This window comes from Mobula hypostoma, chromosome 19 (assembly GCF_963921235.1).
Source record: "Mobula hypostoma chromosome 19, sMobHyp1.1, whole genome shotgun sequence".
Taxonomy (NCBI): domain Eukaryota; kingdom Metazoa; phylum Chordata; class Chondrichthyes; order Myliobatiformes; family Myliobatidae; genus Mobula; species Mobula hypostoma.
This window is the reverse complement of record NC_086115.1, coordinates 52,590,494-52,610,475: the sequence shown is the minus strand read 5'-3', so window position 1 is coordinate 52,610,475 and position 19,982 is coordinate 52,590,494. Positions and strand designations below refer to the sequence as shown.

Below are 19,982 nucleotides of genomic sequence, written 5' to 3'. Positions count from 1 at the left end.
TCATATATGTTACATTATTCACCAGTTGTTGAAAAATTATAAGTAAAATATACATTTTTATAAATAACTAAACAAACGTTGATATTAATATATTGCTGGATCTATACAGTTCCTTCCCGCAGGAACATTATGCAGAGCTGTAACTGATGTCTGCGACCTCCCAGAGTATTGCAACGGCTCGTCATCCTTCTGCCAGCCTGATGTCTTTGTCCAGAATGGCTACCCATGTGCAAACTCAAAAACGTACTGCTATGGAGGAGTATGTCAGACCTACGACAAACAGTGTCAGGATCTCTTTGGCCCGTGTAAGTGCAAAGGTTTTCATTACTTCAGGGACCGAAACACACGTCCTCTTCAAATTAGAGAAAAAGGCGTCTCAAATTCATTAATGTTCTTTATGTGAGTTAGATTCATGACAACATGAAAAGTTTTAAGTTTTAATTTATGTGGGTGAAATAACTCCCCATGGACTCAGCCCAAAATTAACCTTCACAGTGCTATAAATATATTTTCTGGTATTGTCCAGCTCCCAAAGCAATTAAAATACATTTCAACAAACCATTTTGAGGAAATAGATGTATGGTGGTATTTTATCCATGCCCGTTGCTTTTCCCTGCCACGGATTTTGTGAAACATCAGGCCATTTGGTCATTGTATAACATCTCCTATGTCCACATGTGAGAGTTCTGTGCTCATGCATGCACACACCGACATTCTGGGTCAGCATATCCAACACAGACTAGCAGTTATTGGAATATTTGCTGCCATTTCCTTCTGCTTCCATTCAGAAGGACCCTGCATCTACAGAGAAGCTTGCTGATTACTGCGCCAGCCACCCTGATGATCATTCCTTGTCCTACCTCTGAAATCTCCCTGCTTTTATTTCAGCGGGCTTTCCCTGTCAATCAGTGGTAGTGCTCTACTGGGTATTTTCAGTGAACTGGATGGCTGAATGGTGAGACCCCAGCCTTTCTTGTGATCTCAGGGACATCCAGGATGGGGCAGTGGTGAAGGGAGAATGAATTTGGTAGGCATTTGTTTGCACAAACCAAAAATCAACAAAGCCATTGCTTTTCCCAGAAGATTAACTTGCAGACCTCGGTGATGTTTCACAGTGCTGGGCTTATTTCAGGTTGCGAGGGTTTGGTATGAGGTCACCCGTCAGCCCAGGTTAAAGGCATAGTCAGGAAGCATGTCCATAAGTGTCTGTGTCAACCACCTGTGAAATGAAGGAAGTGATATCTTCAGATGCACAATGACTGACCATGTGACCACTGCTAGTAGATGAACACCAGCAGTGTGGAATGCACTGTGGGCTTTGGCAGGCATGTTGTCAAGTGCATGGTGGCCAAAACCATGCCATTAAAGGGCAGGTAGATGTCAGGTAAGATAATTCAGCCCTATGTACCGGAGGAAGCATCATAGAACGACCAAATAACACTGTTATTTGTCAAGCATCTCCATTCCATCCACCGGAAACGGAACTTCCCGGTGGCAAAACATTTTAATTTCGATTCTCATTCCTGTTGCAAAATGTTTGTCCATGGCCTCCTCAGGGTGAAGGAGCAGCACCTTATATTCCATCTGAGTAGCCTCCAATGTGATTGCATGAATATCGATTTCTCTTTCCGGTAAAAAAAAATCCCTCTTCTTCTATTCCCCACTCTGGCTTCATACCTCTTCTCACCTGTCTATCCCCTCCCCTGGGTTCCTTTCTCCTATAGTCTACCCTTTTCTCTTATCATATTCCTCCCTCTCCAGCCTTTTACCTTTCAAACCCACCTGGCTTCACCTACAGTATCACCGCCCAGCTACCTTCCTTCCCCTCCCCACACCTTTTTATTCTGGTGACTTTCCACTTCCTTTCCAGTCCTGGAGAAGTCTCTCAGCCCAAAGCATTAACTTTTTTTCTCTTTTTCATAGCTGCCTGACCTGCTGAGTTCCTTTGTGCATGTTTCTTTGGATTTCCAGCATCTACAGACTTTCTTGTGGTTTTAAATAACACTGTTCCTGTGATATATTCCGCAGTTTCACAGCGTGCTCCAGATGCATGTTTTTTTCATGCAAACGTGCAGGGCGATAGGTTTGGGAACTGTGGATACCAAAAATCAGGTTTCAAAAAGTGCCATGGAAGGTATGAAAAACGTTTGAAGAATAATTGAATGAAGAAAAGTTTTCAAACTGATATTTTTGACCCTGAAGTATTATCATGTGGTCTTTGCATTTTCAGCAACGTTGCCTGTGGTAAAATTCAATGCATTAAAGTGACGGAGAAACCTGCAGGTGTTGACACGAGCACTGTATCTATTGATGGTACTGAATGTGTGAATGCTAACTTCCATGTGGGCACAGATGTCATAGATCCTTCGTACGTGAATACAGGCACTGGCTGTGGCAAGGACAAGGTAACTATGAGCTGATGTAAATCAATACAATGAAAACAATGATTAGGGATCATTAATGCAAAAACTTTATCCATCCAGTATTTCTTCAAAGTTCAGAGTAAATTTACTATCAAAGTACATATATGTTACCTTATACAACCCTGAGATACGTTCACTTGTGGGCATACTCAGTAAATCCAAGAACAATAATAGGACCAATGAAAGGCCACACCCAACAGGGCAGACAAATAACAAGTATGCAAAAGACAACCAACAGCAAAAATGCTAAAAGGAAAATAATAATAATAAATATATATAGTTATATAGGCACCCGTTAGTCTCGTGAGACCATGGATTTGAGCCTTGGAAGGTTTCCAGGGCGCAGGCCTGGGCAAGGTTCTATGGAAGACCGGCAGTTGCCTGTGCTGCAAGTCTCCCCTCTCCACACCACCGATGTTGTCCAAGGGAAGGGCACTAGGGCTGATACAGCTTGGCACCAGTGTCGTCACAGTGCAATGTGTGGTTAAGCGCCTTGCTCAAGGACACAATACGCTGCCTCAGCTGAGGCTCGAACTAGCGACCTTCAGGTCACTAGACCGACGCCTTAATCACTTGGCCATGCGCCAACACTAATAATAAATAATCAATCATGACAAATAAACAATAAATATCGAAAACATGAGATGAAGAGCCCTTGAAAGTGAGTCCATAGGTTGTGGGAACAGTTCAGTGATGGATCAAGTGAAGTTGAGTGAAGTTATCCTCGCTGGGTCAAGGGCCTGATGGTTGAACAGTAATAACTGTTCCTGAACCTGGTGGTGTGAGTCCTGAGGCTCCTGTTACCACCTTACATTCCTCAGTGCTGTCATTTCAAAAATAAATACAGAATCTGCTGTAAACACTCAGCAGGTCAGGCAGCATCTACAGAAAGAGAAACTGAGTTAACATTTCAGGTCGAAGATTCTTCACCAGAACTGGGAAAGTGAGAAAGCAAGGTTAAAATGTACAGTAAATACTTTTCCAGGCTTGTGGTACTGCCACCTTTACATACAAATAGACATAAATACAGTACTGTAAATAAATGCTGTCTATTAAGATGGAACAGTCCCTTTGCAGAACACTCCAATAACAGTTCCGCAACATTGGGGGACCGCTCCATTGAGCAATTCTGTCCCATCCACCGCAAGCGGGACTTCCCGGTGGCCAAACGGTTTATTTCCGATTTCCATTCCCGTCCCAACCCGTCAGTCCATGCCTCGTCTTGTGCCTCAGGGTGGAGGAGTAACAGCTTATATTCCGTCTGGGTAGCCTCCAACCTGATGGCATGAACATTGATCTCTCCTACCAGTGAACAAATCCCACCCCCCCCACTTCCTCTATACCCCACTTTGACCTTTTACCTCTTCTCCCCAGCCTATTACTTCCCCCTGGGTCCACTGTCCTTTCCTACCAGATTCCTTCTTCTCCAGTCCTTCCTCCTAGCTTCACCTATCACCTTCCAGCTAGCCCCTTCCCCTTTTTATTCTGGCATCTTCCCGCTTCCTTAAGAAGGATGTTGGCCCAAGATGTCAAGTATCTATTCATTTCCATCAATGCTACCTGGCCTGCTGATTTCCTCTGGCATTTTGTGTCTGGATTTCCAGCATCTACAGGCTTTCTCATTTTTAACAATTTGCATGTTCCTTATTGTAGTATATAATGCATATGTAAGACCATAAGACGTAGGAACAGAATTAGGACATTCAGCCCATCGAGTCTGCTCCACCATTCCATCATGGCTGATTTATTATCCCTCTCAACCCCATTGTCTTGCCTTCTCCTCGTAACCTTTGACATCCTTACTAATCAAGAACTTATCAATCTCTGCTTTTCCCCTGGGATCAATAAAGTATGACTATGACTATGACTTTAAATATACACAATGACTTGGCTTCCACTGCTGCTTGTGGTGATGCATTACACAGATTCAACGCCCTCTAGTTAATCAAATTCCTCCTTATCTCTGTTCTAAAGGGTTCTAAAGGGTTCTCTGTTCTAAACTTCTATTCTGAGTCTGTGCCTTCTGGTCGTAGGCTCCCCCATGAGTCAGCAGAACTATATTATCACTGATAAACACATTCGCCATCAGTACAATATAATAAGAACATTCAGAGGAAGATAATTAAGACAGTATGTGAATATACTATATCCTGGCTCAGCAGAAAAATCTGTGACAAAGCATTAGTTGCCATTGTTAGCTATAGATGGATGCAAGGAGTTTCAGGGACATGGACAGGCTAAGAGCATAGCAAGGAATGTGGCAAATGGAATATAATGTGATAGAACCGAAGTTTGGTAGGAAAAATAGATATGCAGTATATCACAAACACAAGAATAGGCAATACATATATTTTTGGAATGGTGAAAGATGAAAAGTGTTGGTACTCAGAGGGACCTAGGTTTTCTCCCAGGGTTTTGCACAAACTGCAGAAAATTAACAACAGGTGTAGCAATCAAATAGGAAGATAAACTATATGTTAGTGTTTATCGCAAGATAATTTGAGTATAAGAATAAAGATATGGTATTGGAGTTATTTAGGACTCCTGAAGATTATTGTGTACAAGTCTAATCTTCCTAGTGAAGGATGGAAGCACTTCAGCTAAAGAGAATATAACAGATTCCTGGGATGGAGAGTGAGTTGGTTGGTGCTGTGCTCGAGATCAGCTTTAGAAGAACAGTTGCTCTCATATGAAGAAAACTCTTCAAGGGAGTGCCAGGGTAGATGAAGATCGCTGTTCTGGCTGGGATCTAGAACCAGGGATCAATCTCAAAATAAGAGATCAGCTTTCAGGACATCGAAAGGAAAGGGAATTTCTTCATCTCTGTTGTTGCAAACCTTTGGGATTCTCCATCCAACAGGGCTATGGAGGGTCAACTGCTGACTACATTCCATTCAGAGCATGGTAAATTTTTGGATATGAAGAATCAGGAGATATGGGGTTGGTACAGGGAAGTGGCTGAAGTTATTTCTTCTCATTGTGTTCTAAATTCTGTGCTGTGACCTTGTTTCTCTCATTTATAACTTGTATCTTTTTCAGGCTTGCAAAGATTTCACATGTGCTAGTGCTGACAACCTGGGATACGATTGTAATGAGACGGAGAAATGCAATGGCCTCGGTGTAAGAAGTATTCATTTCATATTAACAGGGTTTACTTGTACTTTTGTTTCCTTTGTGCTGTTGTGTTTTGCAAAGTTAACATCTACCACCCAGACCACATGAGTTTCCTCCAAGTGCTCCAGTTTCTTTCCCCATTCCAAAGACATATGGGTTAGGGTTAGTGAGTTGTGGGACAGCTATTGTGGCATCGGAAACATGGCGATACTTGTGGTTTGCCCAACACAATCCTCACTGATTTGATTTGATGCAAAAGAAGCATTTCATTCCATGTTTCGATGTATATGGTCCACTGGTCCTCAAGATTTGGGGGTTCAGCTCTATAATAGCAACTCTGACCAGTCAAAAAAATTGTTACAGAAACAGCAATGTAGAGTTCTTCTATGTCTGTCTGCGATGGTGTTCCTGGGTCTCCGCCCAGGGTTTGCATGGCTGACAGTGGTGAAGACTGAAAGGAGGCTACTGGCTCAGTGGGGGAAGTTCAGAGCTCCACCAAGACCAAGAGCTTCCAGAAGAACCATACCTTGGGCACCACAGAGATGGCCGGGGACAGACAGAGATGGAGGATCTTCATTGCAGCCCTAAACGCCAACAGTGTAATAGGCAATTGATGATTGATTATCTTTATATCTAAGTGAAAGTGAAAGGAGACTGGGAGTTCTGGGTTGCCCCTGCAAACATCATCTATCCAATCAGGTTTGGCTTCTCCAAAGTGGAGGAGACCACATCTTGAGGACTCAGTGCAAATGCCATTTGGGTCCTCGGATGGGGGGAAGGGAAGTGGTCAAAGAGCAAGTATTGTATCTTCCATAGTTGCATAGGAAGGTGCTGTGGGGAGGGAAGCGATTGATGAAGATGGAAATGCGGTCTAGTGAATCACAGAAGGAACAGTTCTTTTGGAATGCTCATAGGGTTGGGGCGGGTACAGGATGGGGAGAGGTGAAGATTTGTCTGGTAATGTCATCCCATTGAGGGGTTGGAAGCAATAGCGGATGAAACATTTCTCCAACTGTAGTCAATGTAAGCCTGTGGACCAGCACCTCATCTCTTGTCTAGATTTGTCACAGTACGTTGACGGAGACTTAGAACTGAATTTATCAATAGCAGTTTTTTAAAAATTCTATGTACGTGCTTTCAATTTACCTCTACCTACCAGTTTTTTAAGTAATTGTTACCTTGACAGCTTTAGTCTGCTTCCTTATTACAGACATTCTGTTTTCTCCACCCCTCCCATCCATCGGAATTTAAACCACATTTGCCTTCCCATTTTTCCAATTCTAAAATAAGGTCATTGGCCCAAAACCCAGTCTCTGAATTTTTTTTTCCTCCCAACTGAAGTTGCTTTAGTGCTTCCTGTATTTGTTTCTGCTCCAAGTTCAGCTTGGTTGAAGTTTGTTCTGTCCTTATTTGCAAACTGATGGGATTACTTCTGGAAGCTGTTACCACTGTGCAGGACCTTGGTGCTGAGGGTTGGCTGGACTTTGATGAGAAAGTTCTCACCAAGAAAACTACATAGAATGACTGTGAACTTCATTTGTACATCAAAGTTGAGCACAAAACTCCCAAGACTGTTGAAAATTTTTGAACCAATAGGAAAATAAGGGAAATGCCTACATTTTGGATGGTAGCTCCCTTGCAGTGCTCTTTCACTGAAAGATTATTTATTTCCTAATAGATCTGCAATAATAAGAAGAACTGCCACTGTAATGATGGGTGGGCACCACCCAACTGTGCAACCAAGGGATATGGAGGAAGCATAGACAGTGGACCCACACGCATAGGTATTTTAAAAATGTAAAGTTGCTTTGCAATGTCCCAAGTGTAAACCCAACATATTTATAATACTTTACATTATTTGATTCATGCTAAGTTATATATTGTAAAATGTTCTTGTTGAGACTATTCAATAACCTAATTTTATTGGTATATTTTACTTTATTCAAATGTAGAAATAAAATATGTTGTTTAGCTTTGTAAGTGTGCCAATGACTTCTGTAAGGCTCCCTTGCACCTGAACAGAGTACAGTTGTTTCTGAGGCCCAACAATTATTGGAGATCACATGTTCTTAGTCATGATTCCCAAACCAAACTAATAGTCCATCACCAAGATGAAGCCCCCATTGATTATCAACAGTATATTGCTCATCAAGAACTAGTTAATTATGGCAAAAACTATTTAACACAGCACTATGGCCCTGGAATTTCCATCAATTGCATCCAAACCGGAGAGTATAGCAGTTAATAGACTAGTCAACAATGACCTGGGAAATATTTGCTTACTATCTCATTAGCATTTATTCGATGCAAGAATAAAAACAGAGCAAATATTGTTGTGGAATAGACTATTATTCACCATGGGGAATTTCCTTGAGCAGTTTTCCAAACCTTTGTTGTGACCTTGGTGAGTTCAACAGAGGTCCATTGATGTTTGTACACAGAGGTTCTGTTGAAATCATGGTGGCGGAGTGGAGGGAGCCCAAAGACAGATGTTTAATATGAGGCCTTCCGTTGGTTGGGGTCAGTCACGGATGTAGTGTCCCAGCTGTCCACATGATATGCAAGCAGGGCAGTATAATATGGAGAGCGAGATGTTGAACATGCAGCAGGCACCCCCTCTCCACGCAACTGATGAATCCAAAGAAATGGCAGAGACCGGTACAGTTTGACACCAGCAACATCGCAGGTCAGTGTTGAACTCAACATTGGGAAAGGAGCCTTAAGGACTCCAGCTCCAGATTTTTCCTCGGGATTTACACATGAAGCCTTCACCATGAGGTATAGCTGCAAGGTAGCGGAGGTTTGGAATCAGAGTTTTCCTTCTCCTAGACGAGCCCCATCTGCCTGAAAATGCAGTATATGTTTTGAATAAACACCAAACACTGGCTTTAAGGCAAAGAAATAATACCTGGTATTTAACATAAAACTTTATACTAATGGTAAAAGACTCACTAAAATTTCGAGCTTCAAGGTAACTTTATGAAAGTTTTAATATCCTCAGTGTAAATCTAAATGAGAAGCCACTGCATTGTAGTATCTAACTGCATCCTTGGAGTTTATTATTAAAATGATGCAAGATATTGCAGGTAACCAGTTAAGAAATCCTTTCTGTTCCTTTAGATACATCAGTTCGAGATGGCTTGCTGATATTTTTCTTATTGGTGGTCCCGGTCCTTCTATTGATTGGCTTGTTAATTTTTTTCAAACGTAATGCAATAAAGCGATCATGGAGAAAGAGGAATTCCTCCAGCAGTAGGTAATTGGGATTTGATTCAGTTTGATAATTCTCCCTGAGCTTTTATTAAATAGGTAATGACTTCTATAATGATTTTGTTTCTTAAGCTTATTTTGTTATCTGTAGATATTTTACTTCAAGTTTGTTCTACTGTGCAGTTTCTCTCCAATTCTGCTGAAGGTATTGGCTTATGTGGTAACTGTCATTGGCTGCTCTCAAGTATAAAGACCAACTCGCCAACCTTCTTGGGTGGATCTGGAGCATGAATTTTGAGATGAATTTTTAAAATGAGGGTTCAAATTGTCAAGTGATCTTCATCTCTCTGGATGATCTAATCTGTACTTGCCATCAGGAATTGGTGGAAAGCAATATAAAAAAAGGAACTCTTCCCAGTGATACACCGAGATTTGCCTATACTGAGCATGTAAATTATGAGCACCACAGAATAGATTGATTGAAAAGTCTAATGTGGCAAGTACAGGGCAAATAATTATATCCATGAGAAATTCTGCAGAAGCTGGAAATCCAAATCAACACACAATTGCTGGAGGAAATCTGCAGGTCAGGCAGCATCTATGGGACTGAATAAAGAGTCGACACTTCAGGCCAAGACCCTTCTTCAGGACTGAGGAGGAAGGGGGAAGATGCCAGAGGGAAGGGGAGTGAGGAGGATAGCTAGGAGGTGATAATTGTATTGCCAACATAAAATACTTACAAGGCGTATTATTCCCTCAACATTAAAACTGAAATGGAGAAGCTGAAAATCTAACCTTGGAGAAACAGCATGATCTGAAACTGTTCATTGCTAGCCATGCTATTTGTTATTAAAATACGTTTTATTTTATAGAGCACAAAATAAAAGGCAACAACAGAACACTTATGCAAACCGAGACAACCAGAAAAACATTGCGGTAAGAATTATTGTCAATTTAGTAATCCCAGATCCCACTCAACCCCATACACCTACCTTCTCACCATATCCTTTGATGCCCTGACCAATCAGGAAACGATCAGCTTCTGGCTTAAATATACCCATGGACTCAGCCTCCACCGCAGTCTGTGGCAGAGAATTCCACAGGTTTACTACTCTCTGGCTAAAAAAAATTCCTCCTTACCTCTGTTCTAAAAGGTCGCTCCTCAGTTTTGAGGCTGTGCCCTTTGGTTCTGGATACCCCCACCAAAGGAAATGTCTTTTCCACATCCACCCTATCTTGTCCTTTCAACATCCGGTAGGTTTCAATGAGATGGCCCTGCATTCTTCTAAATTCCAGTGAGCACAGGCCCAAAGCTGCCAAATGCTCCTATATTAACCCCTTCACTCTCGGAATCATCCTTGTGAACCTCCTCTGGACTCTCTCTAATGACAACACCTTCTTTCTGAGATATGGGGCCCAAAACCATTATAATACTCCAAGTGCGGCCTAACTCGCATCTTATAAAGGCTCTGCATTATCTCCTTGCTTTTATATTTATTCCCCTTGAAATAAATGCCAACATTGCACTTGCCTTCTTTACCACAGACTCAACCTGTAAATTAACCTTCTGAGAGTCTTGCATGAGGAATCTTGTGTCCCTCCGCACCTCCGAAGTTTGAACTTTCTCCCCATTTAATAATAGTCTGCACTATTGTTCCTTTTACCAAAATGCATTATCATACATTTTCCAGCACTGTATTTCATTTGCCACTTTTTTTTGCCCATTCTTCCAACTTGTCTAAGTCCTGCTGCAATCGCATTGCTTCCTCAGCACTACCTACCCCTCCACCTATCTTTGTATCATCCACAAACTTTTGTCAGAAAGCCATCAGTTCCGTTATCCAACTCATTGAAAAACAACGTGAAAAGCAGCAGTCCCAATACTGACCCTTGAGGAACACCCTAGTCACTGGCAGCTAAACAGAAAAGACCCCTTTTATTCCCACTCACTGCCTCCTGCCTGTCAGCCAGTATCTTTCCTGTAACACCATAGGAATTTATCTTGTTATGCAGCCTCATGTGTGGCACCTTATCAAATGCCTTCTGAAAATCCAAGTAAATGATATCCACTGTCTCTCCTTTGTCCACCCTGCTTGTTACTTCCTTGAAGGACTCTAATTGATTTGTCAGGCAAGATTTCCCTTTGCAGAAACCATGCTGATTTTGACTTATTTTATCATTAGTCTCCAAGTACCCAGAAGCCTCATCTTTAAAAGTAGACTCCAACATTTTACCAACCACTGAGGATAGGCTAGTTGGCCTATAGTTTCCTGTCTTTTGCCTTCCTCCCTTCTTAAAGAGTGGAGTGACATTTACAATCTTCCAGTCCTCTGGGACCATGCCAGAATCAAGTGATTTTTGAAAGATCACGATCGATGCAGCCGTTATCTCTTCAGCAACCTCTCTTGGGACTCCGGGATGTAGTCTATCTGGTCCAGGTAACTTATCCACCTTAGGGCCTTTAAGTTTGCCTAGCACTTTTTCCTTTGTAATAATAATCACACTCACTCCTGATCCTTGACACTCACGGATCTCTGGCATACTACTAGAGTCTTCCACAGTGAACGCAGATGCAAAGTATCCATTAAGTTCATCCGCCATTTCTTTGTCCCCATTATTACCTCACCAGAATAATTTTTCCATGGTCCAATATCATCTCACACCTCCCTTTTACTCTTTATATAAATGCGAACCTTTTAGTATCCTGCTTTATATTATTGGTTAGTTTGCCCTCATATTTCATCTTTTCCTTTCTTATAGCTTTCTTTAGTTGCCTTTTGTTCGATTTTAAAAGCTTCCCAGTTATCCAACTTCCCATTCACTTTTTCTACCTTATATGCCCTTTCCTTGGCTTTTATGCTGTCCTTAACTTATCAGCTTAGTTGCCTACCCCTGCCATTTGAGAATGTCTTCCTCTGTGCCTTGTGAACTATTCCTAGTAACTTCAGCCATTTCTGCTTTGCCGTCATCCCCACCAGTATCCTCCTCCAATCCAATTGGGCAAGCTCCTCCCTCATGTCTCTGTAATTCCCTTCATTTCATTATGAAACTGATGCATGTGAGTTATGCTTCACCCTCTCAAATTACAGTATGAATTCAATCATATTATGATCACTGTCTCTAAAGGGTTCCTTTACAATAGAGAATAGGGGCAGGAGTAGGCCATTCAGCCCTTCGAGCCAGCACCACCATTCACTATGATCATGGCTCATCATCCACAATCAGCACCCTTTTCCTGCCTTCTCCCCATATCCCTTCACTCCACTATCTTTAAGAGCTCTATCTAACTCTTACATTAAGCTCCGTAATAAGATCTGGGTAATTACACAACACCCAATCTAAGATAGCCTTTCCCTGAGTAGGCTCATGCACAAGCCGCCCTAAAAAGCCATCTTGTAGGCATTGAACAAATTCCCCCTCTTGCAATCTGACACCAACCTGATTTTCCCAATCCCCTTGCATATTGAAATCCCCCATTACAATTGTGTCATTACCCTTATTACAAGCCTTTTCCAGCTCTCTTTGAAATCTCAACCCCATATCTTGGCTACTATTTGGTGGCCAATACATGTCTCCCATAATGTGCTTTTTTTTTAACCCTTGCAGTTTTTTTTAACTCCACCCACAAAGATTCAAGATTCCCTGACCCTATGTCACCTCTCTCTAAAGATGTAATTCCATCTTTTACCGACAGAACCACACCACTGCCCACGCCTTCCTGCCTGTCCTTTTGATACAAAGTTTATCCTTTCATGTTAAGCTCTCAACTATGGCCTTCTTTCAGCCACGACTCAGTGATGCCCACAATGTCATACTGACCAATCTGTAATTGTGCCATGAGTTCATCCACCTTATTCCCAATGCTCTACACATTTAAATACAGCATCTTCAGTCCTGCATTCTTTGCCCATTTGAATTTTGCCTCAGGGTACAATTTAACTCTTTGCTTTGTCTGCGTTTATACCCAATCATTGGCTTGTCTTTCCTTACATTCATGTTACACCCATCATCTACATGTAAACCTGCTGGCTCATCCTCAGCTCTATCATACTGGTTCCAATCCCCCCGCCATACTAGCTTAAACCACTCCCAACAGCTCTAGTAAACCTGCCCGCAGGAATATTGGTCTCCCTCAGATCCAAGTGCAACCTGTCCCTATTGTACAGGTCCCAACTGCCCCAGTAGAGATCCCAATTATCCAGAAATCTGAATCCCTGCCCCCTGCTCCAATTCTTCAGCCACGCATTTATCTGCCACCTCTTTCTATTCCTATCCTTACTGTCGTGTGGCACCGGCAGCAATCCCGAGACCTTTGAGGCCCTGCTTCTCAACTTCCTTCCTAACTCCCTGTATTCTGTTTCAGGACCTGCTCCCTTTTTCTATCTATCTTGTTGCTACCAATATGTACCATGACCTCTGGCTGCTCACCCTCCCTTTTCAGGATGTTGTGGAGCATCCAGAAATATTGTGGTCCCTGGCATCTGGGAGGCAAACTACCATCTGTGTTTCCTTTTTGCGCCCACAGAATCACCTATCTGTTCCCTTGATTATAGAATCCCCGATTACTGCTGCCACCCTCTTCAGTTCCCTACCCTTCTGAGCTACAGGGCCAGACTAAGTGCCAGAGGCAAGCTGCTGTTGCTTCCCCCAAGTAGTAATTTTCCCCAACAGTACTCAAAATGGGGTACTTATTGCTTAGGGGGATGGCCACAGGGGTGCTCTCCACTATCTGATGTTCTCCCTTCCCTCTCCTGACAGTCACCCATTTATCTGTCTCCTGTAGCATTGGGGTGACTCCCTCCCTGTAGCTCCTCTCTGTCACTGCTTCACTCTCCCTAGCAAGCTGAAGGTCAGCCAGCTGCAGCTCCAGTTCCCTAACACGGTCACTAAGGAGCTGCATCCTGCTGTACCTGGTGCAGATGTGGCCATCAGGGAAGCTGGTAGTCTCCTGGAAATCCCACATCTGACACTCAGAACAGAACACTGGCTCTGTAGACATAGGCACACAAGCCTCCAAACCCTATGACAAGGTTGTGGCCCTCTTGAAGGATTAAGGTACTGCTAATATTTATTTTAATTTACATGGAACTAAACCTCGCCAAAACCTTGTAAAAATATTTAAAGTCCAATTATGCTCTGTAAGCCATTCCATTCCTTGCATCATGTATAAAAAAGTTCTTTTTGCTAGATCGTTTCACTGTTAGATTATTAGTGACGATGACCAGTATTTCTTGGAGCAGGATTTAACCTGAAACTATCTTGGGATGGTAATGTACATAATTCACCAGTTCTCTAATGCAAGAAATGAGTTAATGCCATAAAAAAGCCATGTAAGAAAATCTGAACAAATATATTTAAAATGCTTGTAATAGATTGCATAGCACAATGTTATCAAAATGTGATAAATAAACAAGCTGGTTGTTTTTGCTTTGTTCCTAGACTGTTTCTACAACAAATGTCTACGAGAATGTCATTCCACAGAGGTATGTATGCTTAATGGAAATGGTGCCAATTAGTCCACAAATTAAGTTCACCCAAATGGAAGTGGTGCCGATTGTCCACAGGTTAAATTCACCCAAGTGGAAATGGCAATAATGGCAAAGGTGCTGCCTCACAGCTCAGTAACGGGGGTTCATTCCTGATGCTTGGCACAATCTGTGTGGAATCTGCATGTTTGCTCTGTGAACATGTGGGCTTCCTCCATGTTTTCTGATTTTCTCCCACAAACCAAAATAAGAACATGCGTGTTCAAAACCTGAATCAGGGTGATTATCACTGACTTGTGTATGGACGTCAATGGGTCAGTTGCTAGGTTAATTGGCCACTGTAAATTGTTCCTTGCATGTAGGGGAGCAATAGGCTCTGGAGAACGTACAGGTTGGAGAAACAGCATCAGGTTGTAAATTCTGCTGTTTTGCAGCAGTGGTACATTGTAATTTATAATAAAAGCTATGAATTACAATATTATGTATGTTGCTGCTCTGGAACTGTGTAAATATTGAGGAGAACTGGTAGAGTATATGCGAGAAAGAAACATCACATAACACCAGTACCCAATGGCTGAAAGACCTACAGGTAAGCCTCTGCAACCTCCCAGAGGAAGACCCAGTCACCGTCTCAGCAGTAGATGTCCAGCAACAGATAGCAAGTATGGACATCACCAGGGCCTGACATGATCCATGCCTGTTGGCTTGAGAAACTAACAACATTACATCCACGGCTGGCAGCTCAAATGAACCAGCTGCTTGAAGCAGGCTCTCACCCTGACTGGCTAACTCAACGAAGGACGATACTCATAATGAAGAATCCTCACAAAGGAGCAACACCATCAAACTACTGTACCAGCCTATAACCTGCCTATAAACAACATCAGGCATCATTGCCACCAAGCTGAAGGAACATGTATGTAAATCCCTGAGCCCTGCTCTGAGGGGGATTAGTAATGGAACCAGAGGCTCCAAGCACCAATTACTGGTAGACAAAGCAGTCATGTGAGACTCCAAGACCAGGCAAATGAACCTAAGCACAGCCTGGATCACCTACCAGAAAGCATACAACTCAGTGCCTCACACGAGTCCCGGAATGCCTGTCTCTGTACAAGATCAGCAAAACACGAAGGGCCTTCATCAAGAACTCAGTGGGCTATTGGAGGACAATGCTAACAGTTAATTCAAAGCCAATAACCCAAGTGACCATCAGATGTGGAACATCCCAGGGCGATGCACTATCCCCACTGCTGTTCTGCATAGGCTTGAACCCCCTCAGCCAGATCATCTCAAAGAGCGGATATGGGTACAGGTGCAAGAGTGGAGTGGAGTGACCATCAGCCACCTCCTGTACATGACATCAAGCTTTATGCCAGAAATGAAAGAGACATGGACTCACTAATCCACCTGACAAGGGTGTACAGCAGAGACATCAGGATGTCACTGGGACTGGAAAAGTGTAGCCGGATGGCGGTGAGAAGAAGCAGACTCATCAAGATTGAAGGACTCCAGTTACTTGAAGGCTACATACCAGATGTACAGGACAGCTACAAATACCTGGGAATCCTGCAGGCACATGGATGCCACGATGAGGACACAAGGAAGGCTGCAACATCCAAGTACCTCCAAAGAGTGAGGCAGGTTCTAAAAAGCCAGCTGAATGGGAAGAACGAGATCAAAGCCATCAACACCTTCACCCTACCAGTCATCAGATACCCAGCCGCAATAGTATGCTGGCCAAGGAATGAAATGGAAGCCACTGACATCAAGATCCGGAAGCTACTAATAATACATGGAGGATTCTATCCAAAGTCCAATGTCAAGCAACTGTATTCCCACCAGGAGGACGGGGACTTGGAAATGTCAAGGCCACAGTCCTGGAGAAATGTGAAATATCCATGAGTATGTCAGGAAGATGGCCCCTAAGGACAACCTGCTAGGAGAATACCTCAATAGCAGGCAGGGATATGGAAATAGAAGTGGGTGAAGCAGAGCCAGAGTTCCAGAGGCCATGGCAGGACAAGCCACTGCACAGGATGTCCCATCACCAGATATCAGAGGTGGCTGACATAAGGAAGTCAATGGCTAGAAGTGGCAGGACTGAGGAACAACACAGAGGTGCTGCTCGTGGCTGCACAAGAGCAATAGAATATCATACCAGACAAGACCCAAGATGCAGACTGTGCAAGGAATCTGTTGAAACCATCCAGCACATAGTAGCAGGGTGCTAGATGCAGGCAGAGGCAGCTTCCACTGAACAGCACAACCAAGTTGCAGGATTTATGTTCAGGAACGTCTGTGCTGAGTATGGACTGGACACTCCCAAGTCCAAATAGGAACCACCGAGAAGGCAGTAGAGAATGACAGAGCTAAGATCTTGTGAGACTTCCAAATACAGACTGACAAGCAGGTAGTGGCCAACCAAACAGACATAGTAATACTGGACAAGGAACAGAAGAAAGCAATTGTGATGGATGTGGCAATCCCGAATGACAGTAACATCAGGAAGAAAAAAAAAGAGAAGCTGGAGAAATTCCAGGGCTTGAAAGAGCAGATAGAAAGGATGTGGAAGGTTAGAGGCAGAGTAATCCTTGTGGAGATAGAAGCACTCGGAGCTGTGACACCTGGACTGGGAGAGTGGCTCCAACAAAGCCTGGGAACAACATCTGAAATCTCAGTCCAGGAGAGCACACAACTAGGAAAAGCAAGGATACTGCATCAAACATTCAAGCTCCCAGGCCTCTGGCAGAGGACCTGAATTTGAGGAAAAAAATACACATACACCAGCCATAAGATGTGGGAAAAGAATATATACACACACACACACACATATATACACATATAGATATATACACACACAGACACACACAAATTAAATAAGTAGCATAAAAAAGTAGTGAGGTATTGTCATAGGATCAATCAGTCAGAGATCGGATGGCAGAGGGGAAGAAGCTACTCCCGAATCATTGTGTGTGTGTGTGTGTGCTTTCAGGCTTCTGGACCTCCGCCCTAAGGGCATGTCCTTGGTAATGAGGTCCTTAATGATGGTTGCCAACTTTCTGAGGCATCATTCCTTGAAGATATCCTGGATGCTGGGGAGGCTAGTGCCCATGGTGGAGCTGAGTTTAGATCTTTCTGCAGCTTATTTCGATCCTGTGCATTGGCCCTCTCCCATTAACAGTGATGCAGCCTGTCAGAATGCACAGAAATTTGAGTGTTTTAGCTGCCATACCAAATCTCCTCAAACTCCTAATGAAAGAAAGCTGCTTTCGTGCCTGCTTTGGAACTGCATCAGCATGTTGGTTCCAGGATAGAAGGCAGGTAGATGAGAAAGTGGAGAGAATAAACTGGGAGAAGCTAGGATTAATCGAACACTAAAATTGGTGTTTGATGATCAGTGCAGACTCACTGAGCAAAAAGGCCCATTTCCATTCTTTATCTCTCCACTATCTTATAAAATGTTCCACATATCACAAATATTGGCAGCTTCATTGATACATTTCATATTTAGTGTAGCAGTAGTATGGTTATGTTTAGCCTGGCTCGTCATCTCAGCCTTGTATTGAAAATTATAGGTGCATGTCCAAAACAGAGCACATCAACTAGGCTAACTGCTCAATGTAGGATCAACAGATGCTCCACTGTCAAGGAGTTTTGTCTTTTGTCTTATGAACCAAGGCTCTGTCAGACCTTTCAAGGTGCTATGAAAATCCCCTGCAAACAAAAGCATAAAATTCTGGTATGAACTAGTATCACCAAAAAGAAAAGCAACTAGTCATTCATTGCATTTCACTTGGTGAGAAGTACTACATGCAACTGCCTGTAGTACTTCAACTATACTTCAAAGGTGTTTGAAATGCTTTAGAATGTCCACAAAATATTTCATTCACAAAATTAAAGCATTAACAATTCGCGTCAACCTTGTGTCATGGTTTTGAAATTGGCAAGGGATAGGAATAAAAGGAGCACACTCTGTTGGCAAAATGTGATGTGATCCAAGGATCTGTAACCAGACTCAGATTATCATCATCTTTACCCATGATTGGTTAAATGTTTTGAAGATTGCTACCCAGTGCTGGAGTGATCAACAGTACAAAACTGTTATTTGCGCAATATAATTTCTTTACTGGTTCTGTTAAGACTAGCTCTTAACAGAAGCCCCTTCCAAGTGATGTCTGGAACTTCTTATATTCTGTAAGGTCCTGCTTGTGTCCTTTCCTGCTGAACAAAGAACTTGACCACCATTAGTCAAAGTCAAAGTTTCTCTTCAATCATGGCTTCCAATGAAATCACCTTGGTGTCCACAGATATATCATCACTGCTCTGTTCCAAACATTAAGCTCCCATTCCACTGATAATCAAGAAAGAGGTGAACATACTAAGGACAAAGTAGCAAACAAGACTTTGTTACTCTGTACTTCATCTCCACACAGAGTTATAAGCTCATGGAGTAATATACTATGGATACAAAATATTCAGCCCTAGAGTCCATCCCAACATAGTAGTAGTGGTAGCAACATAGAAAGCCTACAGCACAATACAGGCCCTTCAGCCCACAAAGCTGTGCTGAACATGTACTTATCTTAGAAATTACGTGGGCTATCCCTCTATTTTTCTGAGCTCCATGTACCTGTCCAGGAGTCTCTTAAAAGACTCTATTGTTTTAGCCTCCACCACCATCGCCGGCAGCCCATTCCACACACTCACCAATCTCTGTGTAAAAAAACTTACCCCTGACATCTCCTCTGTACCTACTTCCAAGCATGTTAAAACTGTGCCCTCTCATGCTAGCTATTTCAACCCTGGGAAAAAGCCTCTGACTATCCACATGATCAATGCCTCTCATCATCTTGTACACCTCTATCAGGTCACCTCTGACCCTCTGTCGCTCCAAGGAAAAAAGGCTGAGTTCACTCAACCTATTCTCATAAGGCATGCTCTCCAATCCAGGCAACATCTTTGTAAATCTCCTCTGCACCCTTTCTATGGTTTCCACATCCTTCCTATAGTGAGGCAACCAGAACTAAGTACAGTACTCCAAGTGGGGTCTGACCAGGGTCTGATAAAGCTGCAACCAGGCAGCCATTGTTCCCAGGGAAACATGGGTTTGTGCCTCTGATGGACTGTGTCTTCTCCTGAGTGCAAGCTTGGGTGGGAAGATTTGAAGAACCGGCTGTTGCCAACACAGCAGGTTCCCCCTCTCCACGTCACTGATGTAGTCCAAGGGAAGGGCAAGCGCCAATACAGCTTGGCACCAGTGTCGTCACAGAGGTTGCCAGAGTGAAGTTGTAAACCACATCAAACTGCCTTAGGGACCCCAGCTCCAGATTTCTTCCTCAGGGTTTACTCCCAAAGCCTTTCCCATGGGTGGGTAAGGCAGCAGAGGTTTAAAATCAATTTTCCTTCTCCCAGACAGGCTGCTATCCAAGGCTGATGAGCCTCACCTGCCTGAAATCCCAACACAGTGCCCCTCCCCACAACTAGTCCTAATTTCCTGCATTCAGCCCAATTCTCTCCAAGCCCTGTCTCTCCGAGTTCCTAACCAAGTGCTTATAAAATGATACTACCATACCTGCCTCAACCATTTTCTCTGGATGCTTGTTTCATATACTCACCACCCTCTGAGTGAAAATGTTGTCACTGAGGTCACTTTTAAATATTTTCCCTCTCACCCTAAAACTACGCCTCTTAGTTTTGGACTCCCCTACCCTGGGGAAAAGACTGTTACCATCCACCTTGTCTATGTTCG

At 43.0% G+C, this 19,982-nt stretch overlaps 2 protein-coding genes across 4 annotated transcripts in view; one reads left to right on the top strand and one right to left on the bottom strand.

The window, feature by feature from the left end:
* The window catches only part of LOC134359043 (disintegrin and metalloproteinase domain-containing protein 9-like), a 72,702-nt gene that overhangs the window by 49,097 nt on the left and 3,623 nt on the right, over positions 1-19,982 (top strand). The window contains exons 14-21 of the mRNA XM_063071877.1: positions 110-305; positions 2,029-2,134; positions 2,231-2,405; positions 5,463-5,543; positions 7,216-7,321; positions 8,658-8,793; positions 9,620-9,683; positions 14,187-14,230. Coding sequence (XP_062927947.1) covers positions 110-305; positions 2,029-2,134; positions 2,231-2,405; positions 5,463-5,543; positions 7,216-7,321; positions 8,658-8,793; positions 9,620-9,683; positions 14,187-14,230 — 908 coding nt within the window. The remainder of the gene's footprint in view (positions 1-109; positions 306-2,028; positions 2,135-2,230; positions 2,406-5,462; positions 5,544-7,215; positions 7,322-8,657; positions 8,794-9,619; positions 9,684-14,186; positions 14,231-19,982) is intronic.
* LOC134359044 (L-seryl-tRNA(Sec) kinase) overlaps positions 7,524-19,982 on the bottom strand; it is a 42,414-nt gene continuing 29,955 nt past the window's right edge. The window contains exons 7-8 of one of the 3 annotated variants that reach the window (XM_063071880.1): positions 9,740-9,829; positions 7,524-8,381 (exon numbers count right to left, since the gene is read on the bottom strand). In XM_063071880.1, the coding sequence (XP_062927950.1) occupies positions 9,772-9,829 (58 nt within the window). In that variant the 3' untranslated portion in view covers positions 7,524-8,381; positions 9,740-9,771. The remainder of the gene's footprint in view (positions 8,382-9,739; positions 9,830-19,982) is intronic. The other 2 variants (XM_063071878.1, XM_063071879.1) reach the window with 2 other exon arrangements.